At 33.0% G+C, this 21,684-nt stretch overlaps 2 protein-coding genes and 1 long non-coding RNA gene across 3 annotated transcripts; 1 reads left to right on the forward strand and 2 right to left on the reverse strand.

Annotated features, from left to right (window-relative positions):
• Window positions 1–81: 81 nt before the first annotated feature.
• On the reverse strand, window positions 82–15,343 carry Cdk12 (Cyclin-dependent kinase 12). The gene is made up of 21 exons (XM_081979094.1): window positions 15,038–15,343; window positions 14,311–14,710; window positions 12,707–13,000; window positions 12,546–12,650; window positions 12,393–12,422; window positions 12,079–12,253; window positions 11,928–12,026; window positions 10,157–10,303; window positions 9,962–10,099; window positions 9,693–9,849; window positions 9,205–9,634; window positions 7,376–7,603; window positions 7,114–7,319; window positions 6,862–7,058; window positions 6,595–6,799; window positions 6,214–6,482; window positions 5,128–5,301; window positions 2,629–2,726; window positions 917–1,086; window positions 753–858; window positions 82–494 (listed from the first exon to the last, which is right to left on the reverse strand). Exons 2-21 carry the CDS (start codon window positions 14,642–14,644, stop codon window positions 367–369), a joined length of 3,690 nt encoding a protein of 1,229 aa, XP_081835220.1. The 5' UTR covers window positions 14,645–14,710; window positions 15,038–15,343; the 3' UTR covers window positions 82–366.
• On the reverse strand, window positions 1,143–1,590 carry LOC145728687 (uncharacterized). The gene is made up of 2 exons (XR_014178141.1): window positions 1,455–1,590; window positions 1,143–1,399 (listed from the first exon to the last, which is right to left on the reverse strand). It is a non-coding gene; the product is annotated as an uncharacterized LOC145728687 (long non-coding RNA).
• Window positions 15,344–17,030: 1,687 nt separating the features above from the next.
• On the forward strand, window positions 17,031–21,619 carry LOC145728662 (GTP-binding protein Di-Ras2). The gene is made up of 4 exons (XM_081979073.1): window positions 17,031–17,381; window positions 17,651–17,747; window positions 17,803–17,963; window positions 18,592–21,619. Exons 1-4 carry the CDS (start codon window positions 17,244–17,246, stop codon window positions 18,784–18,786), a joined length of 591 nt encoding a protein of 196 aa, XP_081835199.1. The 5' UTR covers window positions 17,031–17,243; the 3' UTR covers window positions 18,787–21,619.
• The last annotated feature ends 65 nt before the right edge of the window (window positions 21,620–21,684 follow it).

Genomic DNA, 21,684 nt, shown 5'->3' on the forward strand with positions numbered 1-21,684 from the left:
ATGTTTTCCTTTCGGATTGCATTTGATTTTTATTTTAATTAACCGATTTAATAAACAAAGTGCAATAATAAAATCATATACTAGATTTCAAATATATTTATTTAACAAACTAAACCTGTTACATGCGTTGTTTTTAAAGCTAAAAAAACCAAATTTGCAATCAAATAATATTTAAATTCACTTTGCCTGTGACATCTTTGTTTCTCTGCCAATTAACCGGCCATTTCATATAAATAATTACAACTTAATATTTGATACCCACAATTAATCTGTATATACACAAGCCATATAAGTAAAAACAGGATTGAGACCCTAAATATTAACCTGCTTAGCTGATATAAATAAATCTGAGCTATTATAATTAAATTAGTAGGATGATCTCTTCATATATTGTTTGACAGTTGTAGAGCCGACCTGCAAACCAAACTGGCGAAACAGGTCGGATAAGCTTTTGCACACCTTTTCAGTATTCAGTGATAAACCAACGTAGTCTTCTATAAAAAAGAAACATATTTGAAAACCAATTAATATATAAGTGGATATAAAATAGTGAAAACTAAGCAGACATCAAATAATAATAAATTAGTTCTAGTCAAAATTGTCTTGAACTTGAATTAAAACCATTTCTTAGACATTGTTATCCTCGTTTTTACTGACGTTTAGGACATCCTGTACAGTTTAGCGAGTTTAAATGGCAAACTGTGTTAGCCACACATTGTGCGTACACTGAAAAAAATATAAAACAAACTCACCATCACATTGAAAAGTTAATAAATGTATCGAACCAGGATTTGCTTTACAGATTGAACGTAGCTCAGTTAGCAACGTTTCTAGGCACGACACAATAACTGATTCCTCCTAAAACAAGCATATTTTGGTCTTTTCTGGTTGCCCATCTTCTTCCTTTAACACTAACCTCACTTCGTTTTAAACTGCACAATTCCATTAATAGGGATAACTGGATGGGAGTTTTACTAACGAGCATTTGCTCCAAATTGTAGAGTACTTGATACATGAATCTTCTAGGGTCAAGGTCTTCATCTTTGGGACTGCTGGAGGTTGAATTTGGTGCGCCAGGTGCTGTTCCTGAAAAAGATTCAGAGAAGTGTATTCAAGTACGAATAAAAAAGCGTAAATCTCAGTCAGTTAAACTTTTCTTGTCATTGTCAAAAAGAGGTTTATAAAAATTAAAAATAGAACTTTCTAGAATACACTGTATGCGAAATAATCATATCTAAAACTTCATTAAAAAACCACTTTGTAACTAACCAATTTCTCCAAAACGAGTTAAAAAGTGGCAGGCTAAGAAGCAGACTTATTGGACAACATTTTAAAACTTGCAGTGTCATTTCTACCTTGCAAACATAATGCAAAAAAAATTGGCAGTAACTGTAAATAACTGCAAAAAACTATGTCCAACTCGTTATTTAAAATGGTTAAAATTTTAACTATACCTCCCAATCTATTAAAAGTTTCTCCCAATGATTTGGTAACACTATGCATGCAATGTTGATAAGTGTTTGATAACTGGTTGGAATTAGTTATTGTGCAATTAGTTACACAGGACCGCATTAGTCTGGTGAAAACGCCCAGGGCCTTTTTGGTTGAGCTTATCCAATGAGAATGAAGAATGAGCGCACAAAGGGGCGCCTGGGAAGAGGGTTCCTGTTCCGGGTGTCCAGGGGGCGAATCTGCAGACTGGTGAGTCTCCGGGTTGGCTGCAAGTACCATTTGGAGGCGAAGACGGTAGGCGGCGATTCTAGCAGCATCCCTGGCGCGTTTAGAAGGAGCGCGATGCTTTTTTTTAGGCTGCTTTAAGTCGACGGAGTTAACGGTGGTTACTTCCATAGCTAGAAGGGTTGGCGTCCAGCGAAAACGCGGGAGCAAGACGGACAGAAAGACTATTCAAGGTTAGGTAAGTTTACGAAGTGAATTGCAGTTAAGAAGCAACAACGGCTATGAAATGAAAAGGAAGCAAGATCCAAGGATGTTTAATCGGCAGTTTTTAAAGTAAAGTGAATAAACTTTTGATAGGCACGTTCAGCAAAAAATAAAGTAAAACGCTTGATGTTTATAAACGTGACAAGGACAAAAAAGCGAAATTGACTGTTAAACACAACAACAAGGCTACAGAACAGGCGCAGAAGCTTAGAAAGTAAAAAAAGAGGGTAGTGAGGATGAATGAAAAGAAGAGTAAAAGGTAATAGCGAAAAAAGGGAAGCGAGAAAGAAAGATAACTATGGGTAGAAAAAAAAGGTGACAAGACAGAGGGAGGTTGAGAAGTTCGAAACGTCTGCCAAACACTAGACTGTCATAATTTGCCACCTGTTATGGTAATGGTAAATCCATTTGTGCAGCATTTGGGAAAATAGCAGCACTGCTAGTTAAAGCAGCTTTTTTGACTAATCGCAAACTGCCAACAGTGTTATGACGTACGCAAACACTCCACATGTGTGAAGATCTTTAGAACTAAGTTGCATAATGTAAGTGGCTAAAGAATAGCGGCTACATAGGCATAATTAGTTCTACTCATTCTGGATTACTTAAAAGACAATTTGTCTTTGAAATTTATACAAAGGCGTTACAAAGTATTAAATTAATATTGATAATAATTATTAGTTGACATACCTAATAAACTTGGTGGTTTTCCTTTAATAGCCGCTGTGGCCAAGGCATATGATAGCACTGCTGCATCGTACGCTTCCATTTTCAGATTTTTTGAGGAGCTGCAACAAACGACGCTACCAAAGTTAAAAAATACTAGAAAATAAAATATTTTTTACAAGCAGTACATGCTGGTTTTATTAACTTGTTCTAATAGGTGAATGAAGAAAAAATAAAATAAAGAGAGAAGAAAAAAAACAAAACAAACATAAAACAATATACCTACTCTTCGGTATTCAGGCACTAAAATGCTACTATACACTGCGTCCAACCCCGATTTACCACTAAAAAACCTTCGCAAAGCATTTAAGTCCCGACAATAGAAAGAAAACAACTACAGATCGAACTGAAAAGGTAAAGTTCTACTGTGTCACTGGAAAACAAAAAAAACAAAAAATAAAATAAATAATCCCATTTATTCTTTTGTAATAAAGAAAAATAGTACATAATAACAACTTGTTGCCTGCAAAACCTTAGTAGTAGAAGTAGTAGGTTTTCTGTAATTAAGGCTACTCAAACTCTTGCAAGTTAGTATTGCTGCAGTTTCTTCTTTTTAGATAAGGCGCTTGAAGTGTAATAATTTAACCTATGCACAATTATTATTATATTATGTTTTATAATAAATACAAACAATACCTGGTTTACTATACAAGATTACAATATTGAACTAACTTTTACATTTTTCTAGATTGATTTCAAAATATACAGCAACCCTAATATATGGATCAATATATAACTTATATTCACCTGAAAATTTAAATCCACAACCTGACTTTTTACAAATGTATGTGATTTTTTATAGTGTCTCGGTTAGCAATCTAACACTACTGATAATAAAAAATGATGCTATACAAAAGATTGACACAATCGTACTAAGTGACTATTAAAAATATAAAAATCGCGTGTAGTATACTAAAATCGATAAGTCAAAATTTGAATATTTTCAATTTAATTCTGACTAGACCTTAATAAGATAGCATTACAGAGCTTAGTTTAGTAGTTGGATAACAAACGTGAAGTGTACAGTCTAAGGATTGGATGCAAAAAAGTGTGACTGGAAAAAGCTTTGCACTTGGTAATAATCAGTACCAATATAGGAAGAAACAAAATACACCTCTGTCAATAATCCTCAATAGAACTTCTTTTACCATAAATTTAATTGTTGAGATCTGGAAAACAGTAAAATTCCTAAGAAATGAGTGAGTTGACAAACATTTGAGAGTAATAAATTTGCAAGTACGGGAAAAGGTAAAAGTAAGAGTACAAAAAAAAATAAATGTGTCCAAACCAATAAAATTTTCCTTTTTTCTATCAATTTAAATAATCACACGTCAATTATATACGTCAGTCTAATTTGATTAGTAGTATCTCTCGTAGTTCTGTCAATTTAAAAAAAAAATCCATTTTCAGAATTGATTGATACCTCTTTACGGTTCGGACAAAGCAAGTCGACTATCATGTTCCCAAAAATTTGTAGAAATCACGAGAAAAAACATGGGAAGAGTAGCAAATGTAGTAAAAAACTACACTTTTGTAAGTGGAGTTGTTTGTTTGATAATGATCACAGCATGGAAATACCATTTATACACCACTCTTTAATAGGTTTCTTTTCAATTAATAAAAAACAACAATTAATGAAGTAATCCAATAGGACAAATGCAGGCTAAGAACAAGGAACTTGGAGCTATAAAGGTTCAACTTTTCTTTAAACATGTCAATTTTGATATTAAAAATTCTTCGTGTCTGTTGTAGTCGTCAACATTTTTTGTAATTTGATTACAACAATAGCTAGTCAGTATAATCGTTGCATATTACCCCGCAAAAATTATTTATGTAAGCACATGCAGATAGCCTATTTTTGAATAATTAACAAGAAAATTGAATAACAATTGAACTATTGTGCTATGTAACTTCTTGTGTTTAGTAATTTTTGAGATATTTTTATTTTTTTAGCGACCAAGTACAAAAAGATACACTTCTAGTTTTTATTTTCATATAAGTTTCAGTTACAAACACTAAACATGTTTACTAAATTTGATTTTTCCATCTACAAATAAAAATTTACATACAATGCAGCCCCTGCACTGAAATTTGCTTTTCTTAATAGATCCAATTACAATTACTATAATATATTCACTTAACTGTACAGTGTGAAACTCATCATTTAAACCTATATGTATAAATATTTTAAGTTTTAAAACTAAAACAACAATGCATCTTAAAGTTACCTCCGAAGGAAGCAGTAGTGTATCACAATGGTCATTCATGCATGCGACTATAATTTGAATTAGTTTTAAGTTTACCCGTTGCGTTTCGCTCTTACGCGGTAAACGTCCAATTTTTTACAGAAAAATTAACCGTCCACGACAAAGCTAAAGGTAAACGTAAAATAATTCAATTTCGATTTTACTGGAAGCGTCCTAGGAGCAAGACAGGCGGTTGGTAAAATGCTCGAAAACTCACCCTCCTTCGTTTTCCTCAATTTTGTCAGTGGACTTTTCTGGTCGTTGTGACACCGGCGGTTTTCCCGGCGGCAAATTTAGGGTACTTTCTTGTTGTTCCCTGATTTGTCGTTTACGTTTCTTGCTCCACAATTCGTGACAATCTTGCCATGTTGGTAGTTCTGGAGCCTGAATTCTATAAACACAAAGTTACATGTTATCGGTTCTTCTCAAGTCAGTCTTATGATATTACAGTTAAATAGGGCCATAAACAGATGACAGAGGTAACCTAATATACTGTAGTCTAAAAGTTAATAATGCTTTTGGAGATACCAAGTAAATGATACTTATACAAAATCATAGTAAATTTAAATAAGTAGTTAAAATTCAATGAGTTTGTATTATTTTCAAAAGCCAATTCAGTTTGACGGTTGAATAAATGTTTCGTAAATAGCATGAGTCATCTCAAATAGAGCAGTAAAAAGGAACAAATCCTTGTATCAAAACTTCATAGACTGTAAAAGTAAAAAGTGGCTTGAAAAACTTGCTTGATTCAAATTGCCAGAATACTCTAGGGTCATTTTGAAAATGCCCAAGACCTCCAAATCCTACTGAGAACTTTGTTCAAGCTGCCAGAGGGTTCTACAATTGTTTTAAACCTTCCTAGAATTGTTTTAAATTGCCAGAGACCTCTAAATGTTTCTGAGAATTTTCTAAAAAGTGCCAAAAACCTCTACAAGCGTTATAAACCTTCTAAAACACAGTCAAAAAACACTGAACAGACTATAGCAACAACACACTACTAGGTACGTAGTAAATACTGGCAACATGGTTTATACTAGTTCAAATAGTTAAAGGCACCAGGTAAATTTCAAACTTTTTTGGATCTACATAGCCTTTGGTTGCACATTATTTTTTATTTAAATTACTTTACTCTCTTATCTAGTTCCTGAATTTTTCATATAATAATTCATAATATAAATTTATGTAAAAAAAAACGCCACACATTGAGCTAAGTACATCAGACAATCCAATCCTATACACACTTAATAATAATGAAATTATTGACAAAATAATAAAACATTAGATGATGATTAAAATCACTTACTGATCAGGATTGATGTTTTTCAGCCAGGAGCTTTTCAAAGCGTCCTCTGCGGTTATTCGTCTGTCCGGATCTAGCTCCAACATTTTGTCCAATAAATCCAAAGCCGCGGAAGGCATGAAAACAAAATCTTCTCTCAGTCTTCGCCGATGCAGCTTGTTGGGTTTTAAGGCGTGAAACAGTGGTAATTTGATAACCGACGGCCACACTGCCGGCGTTGGTGTACCGCAAATTTTTGATATTCTATCCAGTTGAGCCATTTCAGCGTTAGCCTAGAAAATATTCGTTTAAAGTTTAAATAGAAAAATCATTAACAACTGTGCGGTATTACCTGATGATAATAAACTACTTTAATAAACCATAGTAATTAAAAACGTGACTTACCTGAAATAGTGGCTTTTTCAAAAATAATTCTCCCAAAATGCATCCGCAACTCCAAATGTCGATGGCCGGGCCATATCGTTCTTCACCCAACAACAATTCAGGCGGCCGATACCACAAAGTAATCACTTTATTCGTATAAGGCCGCTGCCGATCTTCAGCATTGTACAGTCTAGCCAAACCAAAGTCAGCTAATTTCACTTCACCTCTATTAATTTAAAAAAAAACTGTCACATAACCGTTGCATTGTAATAAGCAAATTCACCGTACTTGTTGTTCATTAAAATATTGCTACACTTGATATCCCTGTGAAGAAAATTTTTCTTATGGCAATAGTTAAGGCCATCCAGCAGTTGCTTCATTATGCACGCATTATTTAACTCGTTAAAATCCACCATCCCGGATTCCAACAAGCCCATTAAGTCATGGTCCATATACTCAAACACCAAATAAAATGAACCTTTCTCCTGCAACATAAACTGAATTCACAACAATCCTACACTAAAGAAAACAGAACCATACCTTTCTAAAATCTAAGGCATCCTGTTTGTCAGTAACAATTTCCCTAAGATTAACGATATTCTTATGATTTAACTGTCGTAGTATTTTAATTTCCCTAACGGCTGTAATGGGAAAACCTTCCTTCTCATTTTCCAGTCTCACTTTTTTTAATGCCACCAGTTCCTTGGCGTGCACATCTTTGGCTTTGTAAACTTGTCCGTACGTTCCTACAATTGAACCAAGTAACAGTCACCAAGTCAGATAAACCAAACCTCATATTAACCTTCTCCAATTTGCGCTATAACCTCAAACATGTCTACACATCGTTCGCCCCAGTCTTTTCCACTCATCTGGAAATTCCTAGATGTTCTTCTTTTGAGAATTCTAGGTCGCTTAACTGATTTAGTTTTTAAGGCGATTTTAGGTTTTTCTGTTTTTTTTGCGATGTTTCTTGGAGGCGTTGATGGTATATCGTCGTCATCTCCGCTTAACTCTTCTGTTCCAGGTACCACTAAAAAATTACTGAAGTGTTACTAAAAGTAAAAAGTGTAGTTTTTTTTCAAACCACAGAAGCAGTCAATAAAATAATAGCGCAAAAAAACAGGCACTACAATGTGAGTGGGTTACTTTGCTTTAGGTTTATTTTGTAAAATAAGTTGATTAAATTGTGAAATTATATTTGCAGTTGCAGAAGAAAAACAGCAATTATTTCAAATTAATTTGATACTGCTGACTATGCTAATGCTAGTATGACTAGCATAGTCAGCAGGATTGCCTTTTTTGATTCTGATAAAAATAATTGAGTAAAGACCTACTAAAAAACTGAAATGATAATTTAAACTTGCGGCGATATTGAATTGGATGTACGATATGCACTGCGCGGCAAAAAAAGCTCAATCTAAGATAAATTGTTACCTAGTCGAATATTAAAGTGATTGAATAAAAATCCACTTGATACTGAGTAGAAAGATTCAAAGGTAGAAGGTAGATTTGTTTTTCTTCCCTAGATTATCACCGTTTTAAGAATCAAGTACCAACCACTCAAAATCGAAACCATTATTAGTTTTGTTAGCCATATTTTAACTGCCAAGTACAAGTTCAGAAACTTTGACACTTGCCATGTCTTACTTCAGCACTAATACAGGGTGTCCAGCAAGCACATGATCAAACGGTTACGGGTAGATCAAAAGAAGTCGACTTGACATAATTGTCATTAGGAAAAAGCGTCTGATTTTACTGCTATTGATGGTCGAAAATTTCTCGGCCGCAAAACAGTACTCCACGTCCGTTTGAACAAAAAACCATATTTTAAACCAATCTAATAGTATCCACGATATTAAAAGATCATAATTGACCATGTCGGTAATTTCTTCATTAAACATTTTTTGGAACTGTCAGACCAACCTCAAAAGTTTGTTAGTTTAGTTATAGTTATCAAATTAACTGGTGGCTACGTTATTTGCAATAAGTAAAGGCATAAAATGATAAACAGCAGGGGATCAAAAACATTGTTTGCGGAATAACTATGAAGGCTAGAATATTTTATCAAGAGTACTAAAGCCTTGAATAATAATCAATGCATCGCAATTTTTGAACCAAGACACTGCAAGCAAGTTTCATTAAAATCCATAGAAACGTTTTCTAAATATTTCCGAAAATAGATTTTTTTTTCAAGAACTTTGACCATTATTGGAACCGTTTTTTTTTTCTAATGACAATTACGTCAAATCAATATCTTTCGATCTAAAAATATCACAGTACCCTTTTGACCATTGCATTATTTGCAAAATAATCTTTTCACCATTTTACTACTTACTTCCGATAGACAGCACTTTTAATACAAAAAGTCGCAGATCGGATATCATGATACAATTTTGCAAAAGGCAATCTAAGGAAACATTACAAGAACATCTTGGGAAGCACTATCATAAAACACAAGTAGACAAACAGACAGATCACAAGACAACTGCAAAACTTAAGAAAAAAAGTAAAATCCGATTTTTGTGAAAATTATGCCTCTACAACTTCTTTTTCTTCTGCATTACTTACTTTTTATAAATAAAAAATGTATACTACTAGTACTGACTTAGTTTATATCGTAAAATTGCTTACCAGGTGGCATTGGTAAATCTTTTATGCTCTTTCTTGTATTATGCGGAGGGCTTTTCTCTCTTTTGGGTGAAGACACTGGAGACGATATACTACTTGGAGGCGATTCAATTGCTTCCAATTCTGTATCTTCCATCCCAGGAGGCATGGGCAGTTTCGTCACACTTTTGGGTTTGGTCTTAATCGAATTAGTTTCCATCGGTTCTGGCTGCGCTTCGCCAGAACGCGACTCAAGCGAAATATTAGATGCTTCACTATTGTTAGAAGCTATAGCCGGTTCACTCTTTTTAGGTTCAACATTTATGGGCGCTGTCTCAGGAATGGGAATATCATCAATGTCCATTGGAACTGCGATCGTAGTTGATGATGTATAGTCGTCCCGTTTGCTATCAACTTCATCGTCGATTGTGATGGTTTCTGTAGTTTCTTTTGACTGAAATATTACACGCTACACTTCAGGTATCACTGCAACGTAAATATATGAAACTTACATCTTTAATGACGTCAGCTTTAAGGGATTGTTCAAGTTGAATTAGTTCATTTTTGTGTTTGTGTCTAACTAATTCAGCAAACAGACTCGTGTCAGTAATTTTATCTGATAATCTTGATGCCCTTAAAGTGTGTGTTGATGGACTACGATGCCGATGCCTACACAATAAATAAGAACTACAGTTAAGAGGTGACAAACATGGCAATAAACTTGACCTCACATTAAGTCACTTAAAGCAAAACAATTAATCAAGGAATTTCTTTAACATACCTGGGACTTCGTCCTCTCCTAGGACTTCTCGATTTATACCTCTTAGTTCTAGAACTTCGACTAGGTGATATACTATGATGTCTAGCTCGACCATAACTGATTGATCTAGACCTTTTTCGAGCATGCGGACTTCGACTCCTTGAAAATCATTTTCTAATTATTCAAACATGTCTTAAAGTACGTTACCAATCGTACCGGGACATTCGAGCTTTCTCTCTCGCCTTTTCCCTTTCCCGTTTATGTTTTCGATGGGCATCTCTACGTCTCTTACTGTTTGGAGACGACGATCGGATGCTCGAATGCTTGTGGTTACTATGTGATATCACCTCAGGGGTTAAGGTTCTACGTGAAGGAGAATATAAAAAATTAATTGATGTTATTTTGAGGTTTTAATATCAATACTCATAGCAGATAATGTGTCATTTTTGTCTACAACAAAATAGTTATTTATGCAACAAGTGTAAAAGTACATATTTTTTTGCACTAAAAATCATTAAAAATGTGTACTTTTTGGCACGATTTTATAAAAATGCCTTTATTAATCAACATGCCCCTAGTTTCATTCATTCATCATCTTATTAAAATTATCGTCAGTATTCCTGCAGTACAGGGTAACGTATAAGTGCGTGTAAACTTTCGGTAATTATTGTCTTGTAACCCCATTAAATTTTTCACATTTTGCCTCACACTAACAAAATGTTGTACTAACCTCCGTCATACGTTACTAATTTTACCATCTCCGTAAAATTAGTCGTGGTATTCCAGAGATACAGAGTAATTTATAAAAAAGTACGTCAGTTTCGAAAATACCCCGTAATTCCTTTTATAGGTCAAAAATTAAAAAAACCCCAAACATGTCCCGAAATATCAACCATTATGACACAAAAAAAAGGTTCTAAAATTATCCTAACTATCAAATGCACTGGATTGAAATTTAAGAAATTTACAGCACTTTTTTCTTTACCCTGTATACCGGTGAAGAAATCACTGTATAATCTAGTTCCACAAAAAACCTTCTTTTACAACTTTTTTTATTCATTAAATTCGGCTGAGGCGTTTCGGAGATACAGTCCGTTGTCCTAAAAATTGCCATAAGATATGCTGTATCGATCTTTTCCGTAAGCAGTTTATATTAACAAAGAACAATGTTTTTTTTCTTTACTTGAATTTTGTTACTGCAACCCTTAACAAAAGATATTGATTTATTGGTAAGCACATTGTTCACAATTCTTTCTACTTTTGTGCCCCAAATGTGACAAATAATAAAAGAACAGGGTCACACTTGTCTTTTACATTAATCTGTCTATTACTACACAAAATGTCATAACATTTTTGTTTGATTTTCTGCATAGGTAACAGGTATAACAGAAAAAAACAGGATCCCAAAATTAGCCTCAAAAACAGCCTTAAAATCACCTCTGATTTCCAAAACACATTAAATTAGATTGATCCACATCTTGGATATTTGGTTAGTAGGGTTAAGTTAAAATTACAGAGTCAAAATAGACACAGCATTCAAAGAAATGCAATTTTGTTTGAAAACCCAAATCCTTTCAAAATCATTCTTGTTGCGTACTAAATGAAATCCGCAAATTCGTGTTTTGGATAAATTGTGTGTGTCAGAACACTTGATAGTTTAAGTTCGAGTAGATAACGGGGAGAATCAATAATCATCCAATAATCTACCATCATTAGAAAGTCAAAATAATCAATAAAAATAAGCACATTTGATTTATAGGATAAATAAAACCAATTCCTGAAGTGTTCATTAATAAAAAGTGCCTTACTAAAAAATGGTTTTTAAAACCTCCAAACATCCCATTTTTTTCAAGCTTAGAGGGCAAGCAGTTTCAAGAAGTGTATAGGTATAATAGTTTTTTTTTAATTGATTATAAAATCAATTCGTACTATCAAATATTTAAATAATTATAATTAAGAAAAACATGTCATTTTAGTTTTACCTTACCTTGGAACTGGCGAATGTCGACTGTATTCCTCAACCATAATAGGAGAAGTTACATCTCTTACTACAGTAATGTGATGGTTTGACACAGTCCTAGAAAAACTGTTTTTTTTTTTTAAGCCAATGTCTGTCTTCTAAATGTCATTTCACCTACCTGTTAGAATGGTGGGCATGCAAGGGAGGTGTATGCGGCGATTCCCTAGGGTAATCCCGATAATCTCTATAAACCCGTAAAGGCGGAGTTGCAGAAGGTGGTGACTGTGGTTCTGGTGAGGCTATGTGACTGTCATTCGACACTGGTGAACAGGCACTTGTATCAATTTTGGCTTCTGAAATTTATAAGCACTGAAACCTAACGTGGATAAACGTAACACATTGGAATGTTTCAAATCATGTTTTTTGCAGTTATCGCATTTTTTTTAAGGATTTCAGTGCCCATATAATTTAGAAGAAAATTAGGGTGCTTACCTGGACTATCGGAGACTATTCCATAATATTCTTGTGAGCCAGAAAAAATAAAAATGTTTATTTAAACCTCTTCTAAGATAAATTTCAAATCAAACTTCTAGTAAACCAAGATACCAACATTCGGATATGTATTACATTAATCATTTCACTTACCAACAGTTTGTGAGTGTTCAACTTGATCCCACTCACTTGGCTGTTCTTCAGCAACTGGTTCTTCAACTCTGGGGGGTGTTTTTGCACTGCTTGACTTTGACTCACCTTTATACAAAACATAATTTGGCTTAACATACACTAAACTTAAAATTAGCACCAACCTGAATCACTGTCACTTTCCTCACTGGAACTCTTTGATTTATGTTTTCTTTTTTTCTTTTTCTTTGATTTCTTGCTTCTCCTATGCTTCTTATCTTTCTTTCTCTTCTTCTTCTTATCTAAAGTTTGATAATCCTCTACAGATGGATAAGGAGAAACAACTTCCACAATGCGACGTCTCATATCGCTTGATTTTGACGAATCGGATGCGGAAACGTGTCTTTCCCGTGAAGTGATTAATAATGGTGGTGTAGGAGAACGTGCTATCATAGCAGGATCTAAGCGATGTCGGCGGCCTACAATATGCTGTGATTTATACAAATGCAGCACATGTAGACTAAGCATTAGAGCATACACAACAACTTAAGAAATCTAAGGTACCTACTCTGCCACATTAACAAATTTCAAAAATGACATATTTTAATCACAATTTTCTGTCCAAAATACCAGTGTAGCTAAGTCAAAACCATCTTAATTCTCTTCTTAAATAATTTTTCAATAGCATGCTGGTTTAGTGCACAAAAAGCAATATAAACAAATTACAACCAAATAACTAATGTTTTATCACAATTAATTACTAGTAATACAATGTCAAAATTTATATAGGTATTATCATTAATATGAATAGAAGGAAAATATTTATCTACCCCAGGCTACCAAAATAAATATGTGTATGTGCATGCATTAAATTTGTTCTGCATAAATAAATCCTATACAAATGTGTCAAGAATCAAGATAACATTTTATAAAGCTAATTTCAGAAATTAATTTTGGTTGTTGCTCTTAATGGCCTAATTACTAAGGGTGCACTCAATAAAATGGAGCCAAGGATAAGACCCTGATTTAAAAAAAATTAAAAAGCAAAAATAAATACAGACTTGTGTAAGTTATAAGTAGAAACAATAATTATTGTGTTAGCCCTGGTCTACCTACCACTGAGAGAGAACCTAGTTTATTATAACCAAATACTGTTTAGAAGAAAAAAATAATACTATTTTAAATTTGATTTGATTTCCACATCATGCAATTAGGGTAACTGATGATCAGAAAAGAAAGAAAGAACCTAGTAAGTTACAGAGTTGGGTAGCAAAAATCTGTTTGTCCTTTATACCTATAAATTACTCAAAATTGGTAGAAAAAGGTGTTGCAGAATAATGATCAGTATCAGAAATACAATTGCAATATTGCAACATGCCTAATATTGACATATCTGAAATAAAGTATACCATTTGTTTGAGAATTGTTGTTTGACTAGTTTTTATAGAATACTAACCAAAATTTAAGATTCCTGTATCTTATTTTTGCTCAAACCAAGGTTATTTGTATCCCTACACTACTTAAAAACTACAGTCCACATTATCCACTTAAGAAGCATAAATGATAATAACCATTTAACCAAAGAGTATACCTACTTTTTAAAAAAGTTACAAAAAAAGTAGAAAACTATAGATGTACCTATAAGAATTGCTTCTTGAACTGTAATATTCATAATTATCAGACAGACAGTTTAATAAGAAAAACTAAACCAATCTAAAAACTCAATAGAAGCCTCACAAAAACTGTTACTTCATAATTTCTGTAATTATTAACAAATAGACAAACTTACTTGGTGATCTCATAACCATAGCTGCATTTCTTATATACATTTCCTCCAACAGATAACTTCTTCTGTCCCTATGCATGACTTCTGCTGGTGCATATAAATCTTCAGGATAATCACCAAATTCTGCAACCTCACCGTCCTCTGTATTACTTAAAATAGCACCAGCTTCTTCACCACTCTGTATTTCACCAGCTTCCGGCTCTGAAAGATCTTCTGAACTTACATCAGAGTATTCTACCAGTGGCTTATTGGCTACCGAGGTAGCAACCCCATCTCTGGTTTTACGCTTTTTAACCCTCTTACATTTGTCCTGTTTTCCATTGGGGCTATTTTCCATTTTACACGCGCATGAACCAAGTCCAGCTCATAGTAGCTGGAACAGGCCCCAATGGGTTTAAAACTCCTACAAGTAACAAATTGTAGCTTAAGTTGTTTGTCATGTTGAGGTTATGTTTACATAGAAAAAAATATATACAGTTTTTCTACAAGAACTTTATGAGGAAAAACAGAAATTAAATTTTAACATGAAGATAACTCATCAAAGCAGTTTATTAATTAAAATAAAAGTGAATTTTAAAATTTTTGATATGTTGACGTTTTTGACCTTGAACCAAATAAACAAAAATGGCGAGCACCATAAAATTACCAAAGGGTGGGTCTAAAAATAAGATTTTTTTAAATACAACTAAAAATGCATTTTATAATAACTAATAGGGCTAACAAAGCTTACCTCAGCTTAAAATCACAAGTGAGCGGCACTGAACAACCCAATCACTAACACAGCACTCAAAATGAAGTCGAATTTTTTGTTATAAACGAATCTTTTCTCTAGTCGGAGTTTCGGTTTTAAAGGCTTTTCTATGTATTAATAATCAATTATTCTGTTTTTTCTTTATTCATAGTATATTGATTCAATCATTCTGCGATTAGATGGTTCATACAGCATTAAATTTTATACGATTTTGGTGGATCGGTTTGATAGTCATCCTTTCAGGCATCCATTTTTTGTTTGCCTGCAAATTTGACAGCGTTTACGACAGGCGAACGTAATGCCAGCATGGCATGCTATGTTGCCACTACTTAATTTAATACGGGACCGGCGCGGCGACCGGATAGAAAAAAATCTCATTGGCCAATACAAAACTTATAGTAATGAAAATGTTTATGTATAAGCATTTGCCTGTGTATTCAAATACTCTACAAACATGAAGTACTTAGTACTTAGTAATTATACTTAGTACTGATCTCATTTCCAATCACTATTGCATTAGAGCTCGAATCAGCTAAGAAAAGGCCACAGGCGTCATCAAACGATGATGTCACGATCTCTGTACGTCTCGCTTTAAATATTGCTGCTCTCGTTACTTTCCAAGTTGTTGCAGCCAGTCAGTGGTGTGCTATTATTTTATCAGTAAAATGAAACGTTTTCTTCGTTTTTAATAAAGAAAATAAAAGACAAAAAGTTTTTCAAAGGAATGGAAACTCCTTCTGCTTCTTTCTTCATAAATTGTAAGACGTTACTGACGATTTCACGGCCTTGGCTGTGTATGATAACACCTTTCCTTCCAACCTTTTTGGAAGACATTATGACAAAATAACGTTTTTCATTCATAACACTGTGTGAACTTCAACTGCGACCATCAACAATACAACCAAAACACCAGACTAAAACGGAACCTAACCTAATCCCCTAAGTCTCCCTGTTCGCCACTACATTTTTTTAAACTTGGCAACACCTTTTAGAGTGCCGGCTAGTAAAAGCATATAAAAAGGTCCATCTGTCCCTGGCTGCTGCCGCATCTGTTTTAATTGTGTCCAAGTAAAAACCATACTACGTTGCCAAGTGGCTTTTTGACCGCTTAACAATTTATTTTCGGGAATATTTTAATAGGACGCCTCTGATTATATCTAATGCGACGGCAACTGTAGAAGGAGAAAGAAATAGTTTTAAAAACTGCGTCATTGATGATGCGGTGGCCTTTTCTCATCTGATTCGAGCTCTACCATTTTTGCCAGTGGGAGAAATTGTCTTTGGTAGAAATAAAAAACTTTTTTTACTATACGTAATATGTATTTTATTTTTTTTATACTTAATAATAGTAATGACAGCGATTATCACATTAGAATTTGTGTTTTATGTTTTGTTGATTTTTCAGTTTTTCTGGTACCAGCTAGACACAGTACACGAATGTAGGAGGCTTGGCAACATTGGACATGTTTGCCAATTTAAGGAGTAGGAATAGGAATGGGAAATATGTAGAGAATTTCTACTGTGTTTACTGTCACTTATTTGGGACCACATTGGACGTGTGCAATCTTTTAATGATATTTTGGTGATAAAGCCTGTTTTCCTTTTATTACCTACTCTTTAGAAACTGATTTATTAATCTGATTCTGTATACCTAGTCAAAAGTCGTTATACTCTCTGAAGCTGCCATATTTCAGAACAGAAGGCTAAAAAAAAGAAAAAATAAACAGTTTCACAATTTGTGTACTATACAATACAAGCTTGTCTCTGATACAAGTAGTGCTTGTGTATGCAGTTTACAGGCGTACTACTTCTTGCGTTGCCACTTGCTACATACCTCAGCTCTAGTGGAGTCATGTCAGTGAACTCTACATCTTGTTGTCTCATTCTAGTGCATGCACACTTGAGAGAAAAACAGAGCTTAATCACGCCCCACCACTCCCACCTTGTAACTGTCAAACCAGCCAATCAATACAAATTACAATTTTTTCTGCTTTGGAAAAATTCGCATAATGTGCAATTTTTCATACAAATTATTTAAATTATTTTGAATTTTTGTTACTTTTCTAATGCAGCCGTATACAATGGATAGATGCAATTTTACTATCGATAGAGTGGCCAGAGTGGAATAATATAACCTAAAGTGAATCCACAAAAAGTTGTTTTTCCCAAAAACAAAATTTTTGGGATGCCGGAACAGAGCAACGATTATCGGGTGGTCGTTTTTGGGGCTGGTGGTGTGGGGAAGAGTTCCTTGGTGGTCAGATTTGTAAAGGGCACTTTTAGGGAAAGTTACATACCCACCATTGAAGACACATATAGACAAGTATGTAAAATCAATGAGCTAAAGTGTCTTGTTCTGTTTTTACTGCACCAGTATTTATTTTTAATTCATATTCTTTGCATTCTACATGGCAGGATGTTTTGAGCTTGTTGTTGCTTTTCAATATTTTTTTTTTGTATTTTTTCAGTATATTTTGTTGCTTGATCTTACTTGACCATCTTATTTTTTTGATCTCTGGGGTGAGTAAAAGTGATTTATAATACTTGTATACCAAGATTCAGTTTTTACATAGTGTACCTTTGAAATTGTAGGTTATTAGTTGCAACAAGAACATCTGTACTCTTCAAATTACTGACACCACTGGCTCTCATCAATTCCCGGCTATGCAAAGGTTATCCATAAGCAAAGGTAAACATCCAGTCTTTCTCTGAAGAAAATAATGCCAATGTTGGGCCATTTTCAGGTCATGCATTTATCTTGGTTTATTCTGTCTGTAGTAGACAAAGTTTGGAAGAACTGAAGCCAATTTATGAAGTAATAAAAGAAATTAAAGGACCAGATTTAAGCCAAATTCCAATTATGCTCACTGGAAATAAATGTGATGAGAGTGCTGAATTGAGAGAGGTAAGTATAGGAAATCTTTAAAATATGAATTTGTTTCACAAAAATGTAGTTTACTGTTGATCTTAAAATTAAAAAAGTGAGAAAGTAGTAGCAATACTACTATTGTCTAAAGGTAAACATTGAAGATTATCTTTTAAATTTTGTGTCTTTCATAAAATAAAGACCTGCTGGTTACTTTATGTTCTTCTGATTGCTATTCATCTTGTAAAAATGAAGCTAAAACCTTGGTACATTTAAAACATTTTCCATTATTATCCTGCCACGAAAAGCTTATTTTTGTTTCATTACAGATTATCCCTGATTCATTCAGAAGTACAATAATTTGTGGGTTTGTTTTCTTTGCATATATTTTGTATTCATTTTAAAGCAGTTTTAGGCACTTTTTTGATCAACAACACATTGTTCCTCAAATAGCACTATTTTGTTATAGGTGGCAGTTTTCCTCTCTGTTAGAGGCATAATTTGATATTTTCATTGATTTTTTTAAATTTTCTTTAATCTTTTATTTAATATGAAAAATTGACATTGACATATTTTTGTATTTTTTCTTGCTGAAACTACATAATTTTATAGAACTACCTGCACTTTTTTTGGATCTTTTAATACATAAAAATTAACCATTGTGTAGGTGTCAACAGCTGAAGGTCAGGCACAAGCTGCAGAATGGGGCATAAGCTTTATGGAGACATCTGCAAAAACCAACCATAATGTAAAACAACTATTTCAAGAATTACTGAATCTCGAAAAATCTCGTAATGTTAGCTTGAATGTGGGTGGAAAAGCCAACAGCCGTGTGGCTAAAGATAAATGTGAAATCATGTGAAGGGATTTGACACCTTCTTCATCTAACTGTTTCCAAATGGAACATTTCATTGTTTTCTTATCTTCCTTAACTATCATTGCAACAAATTTGTCTCCAGCTTTTACTATCTAATTAGATCAATCCCTTGCAAAATTTTATAATTTATTTTTACTCTTAGTAGTATTTATTATTTTTATTATTCACACATGGTGCTAATAGGTATGTAGTAAAAGTTCAAAGGGATTAATTGAGGGAGAGCAGTATTTTACAATGTGACCAAGTCAGAGTTGCCACTAATCTGAAGTAGATGATTAAATGCAAAACGACATTTTAATAACTAAAATTGTCATCAATAAAAGGCTTCCTTTGATTAATAGATTAGTCTTTCATTAAAAAAAATCATACTTCAATTTGCTAATTGATTTCAGCAACTTACAATCACAATATTATTGGAATGACAAAAGACAACAGAACTATCAACAGTTGTTTTACTATAGTAACTGTAGTTTTCGTGTTTTAAAAATGCTAAAAAGTGCAATATTTGAATGAAAGATTCAGTAGCATTTTCACTAAGCCTTAAATATTTCAGTATTTGTTTAACAATTATTATTAGCTTTTATACGGAATAATTACACATTTAATTATTGTTTTTCAATCTACAACATTCCTTACTTATTGTTACATCACCAACAGCATATCAATAATTGTAGATTTGAACTTTAGTGTTACCAAAATAGATAATTTCCCTAATCTTAAGACATAGACATCTGCAAAAGTGCTTCATGACCATAATTTCTAAGCCAACATATCTTTTTCCACTGTAGTGGATTATCTACATATTAAAACTTTAATTACATGGTTTTTTCGCATATCAGAAACTAAGTTTTAGAACGTTTTTGCTACTGACAGATTCAGTGAGATAATTAATTCAAGAAGGAATATTAGCTGTCTTATTCTTGTCTCATTGATTAATAAGTATTTACTTTGATCATAAAATCCATTAATATACTTAGACCAATTTTAACAATTTAGTGACAAACAGTTTAAGTCCCAAACTAACAGAAGAATATTTTGGGATATTTATTACCTATTATTATGCAGGGATGTAGCATTTTTTAACCAGAAAGGCAAAATTATTTGTAGATTTATGATACTATTTTGATTTATATTATAAAGCACTTGCTGAAATTTAAAAATTTAACTATCTTATGATGACTTATCACAGTCGAGAAATTGGCAGGATTGTCAGTGTAGAAAAAATTTTAAGTTTTTTAAAAGAAAGCTAGATAGGCTATTCAAAACTTCATAAATCTCTCTCTCAAAAATCTTTTTAAAAAGCCAGAGGCCTCCTAGAAGATCCTAAACTTTGCCAGACTCTAAATACTACTGAAAACCTTGTAAAAGTTGTCAAAAGCCTTCCTTTATGAGGATCTTAAATCCTTAAAGAATATTTTAATATTGCCAGAAGCCTCTAGAATCCTTTTGGAACTGCCAGAGGTGTCTAAATTTTCTTCTAAATAAATCTCTAAAATAATCTTGGAAATACCCAGTAAACTTTTTAAAAACTGAGTTTGACAGCTATACAAAGTTATTGGGATTTGTCATGTCATACCAACTTTGTCTGAATTTTGGTATACATAAAAAAGCAATTTTTCTTTCTCTCGCAATTCTCTTTCAACATTGTCAATACATAATTAAGATAGTTTGGCAAGCCATACCATCCAGGTTATTCTTTTTTTGTGACAACGTACTTTTTTTCAAGCATTTTAGTAATTTGGCTACTTTGTTAAAAAATGGACAACCCTGTATTCTAGACATTTATAAGAATATATTGCGTTAAAAGTGCTAATTCTGTGGACAAAGTGGACCATTCACATTTAAATACCTAGTTATTTTAATGAAGTACTTTTACAGACATTTTTTAAATATTAGACTGAGTGCTATACGCAGACATTGTTAGTGTTATTAATCTGCAGCCTTGTGGACCTCATAATTATTATTATATTTCTATAATAGTAATTGTGACGTTCAAATTCTGTATGTTTAAATCGTATTTGTTATATTCACGCTTTATAGTGTTCACTATATGAACTGCAATTGTGATCCGATTTGTAAAACGCATTTATGCAACGAAGTTTGTTAAAAATAAAATATTAATAAAAAGGTAGACGTTTTATAGATATTTTTAGGGATATTCAAGTAAGACTGATGAGTTACTCTGGACTTTTCTGTTTATCAAAACTGTTTACTGTCAATTTCTTCAATCAAACTATAACTTCCTACTACGATTATTACTATCTGTTAAATAATTTCCAAGAAATAATTCATATAATATGGCAAAAATCAGAGTAAAATCTAGTAAAACGTTACGTCATCACATTTTACTTTGATTTTTGCCATATATCACTTTTTTATACTTCCTCTTTGTCTTATTTGGATATATCTGAATGTGACACTTTTAATGCATTTTGCTCTCTATGGACACTATTTTTCTCAAGTTTTGCTTTAGAATAACGAACGAAAAAAAAAAACGCGCAATTTTCTCTCCTCATCGATTATATACCCATTTAAAAATGGAATTAATGCAATAAATCCTAGTGAAATTTAAAAGATATTTAGTTTGTTCCCTGTTATATATTTAAATCCAACAGGTAGTTGCGAAACCCGCGTACGTACCAGTTGCAAACGACATTTTTTTTGTAAAAACTACCTAGGAAATGTAGTTAGTAACGGTGTAGATTTTACCTAAAAATTGTTATTATATAGTGAACTTATGGAACCATTTGTATACTTGTAGATAATTTCCCTACTGTTTACTCAAGATTTAAATTTAATAAACATTATTCTTACCAAATTGTCTATTTTCTTTCGCGTTCCTATAGTTCGGGTGGAATAATTTTAAAACAAGTACAGAATTCT

Source organism: Ips typographus, linkage group LG4 (assembly GCF_016097725.1).
Source record: "Ips typographus isolate SLU linkage group LG4, UJ_Ityp_2.0, whole genome shotgun sequence".
NCBI lineage: Eukaryota > Metazoa > Arthropoda > Insecta > Coleoptera > Curculionidae > Ips > Ips typographus.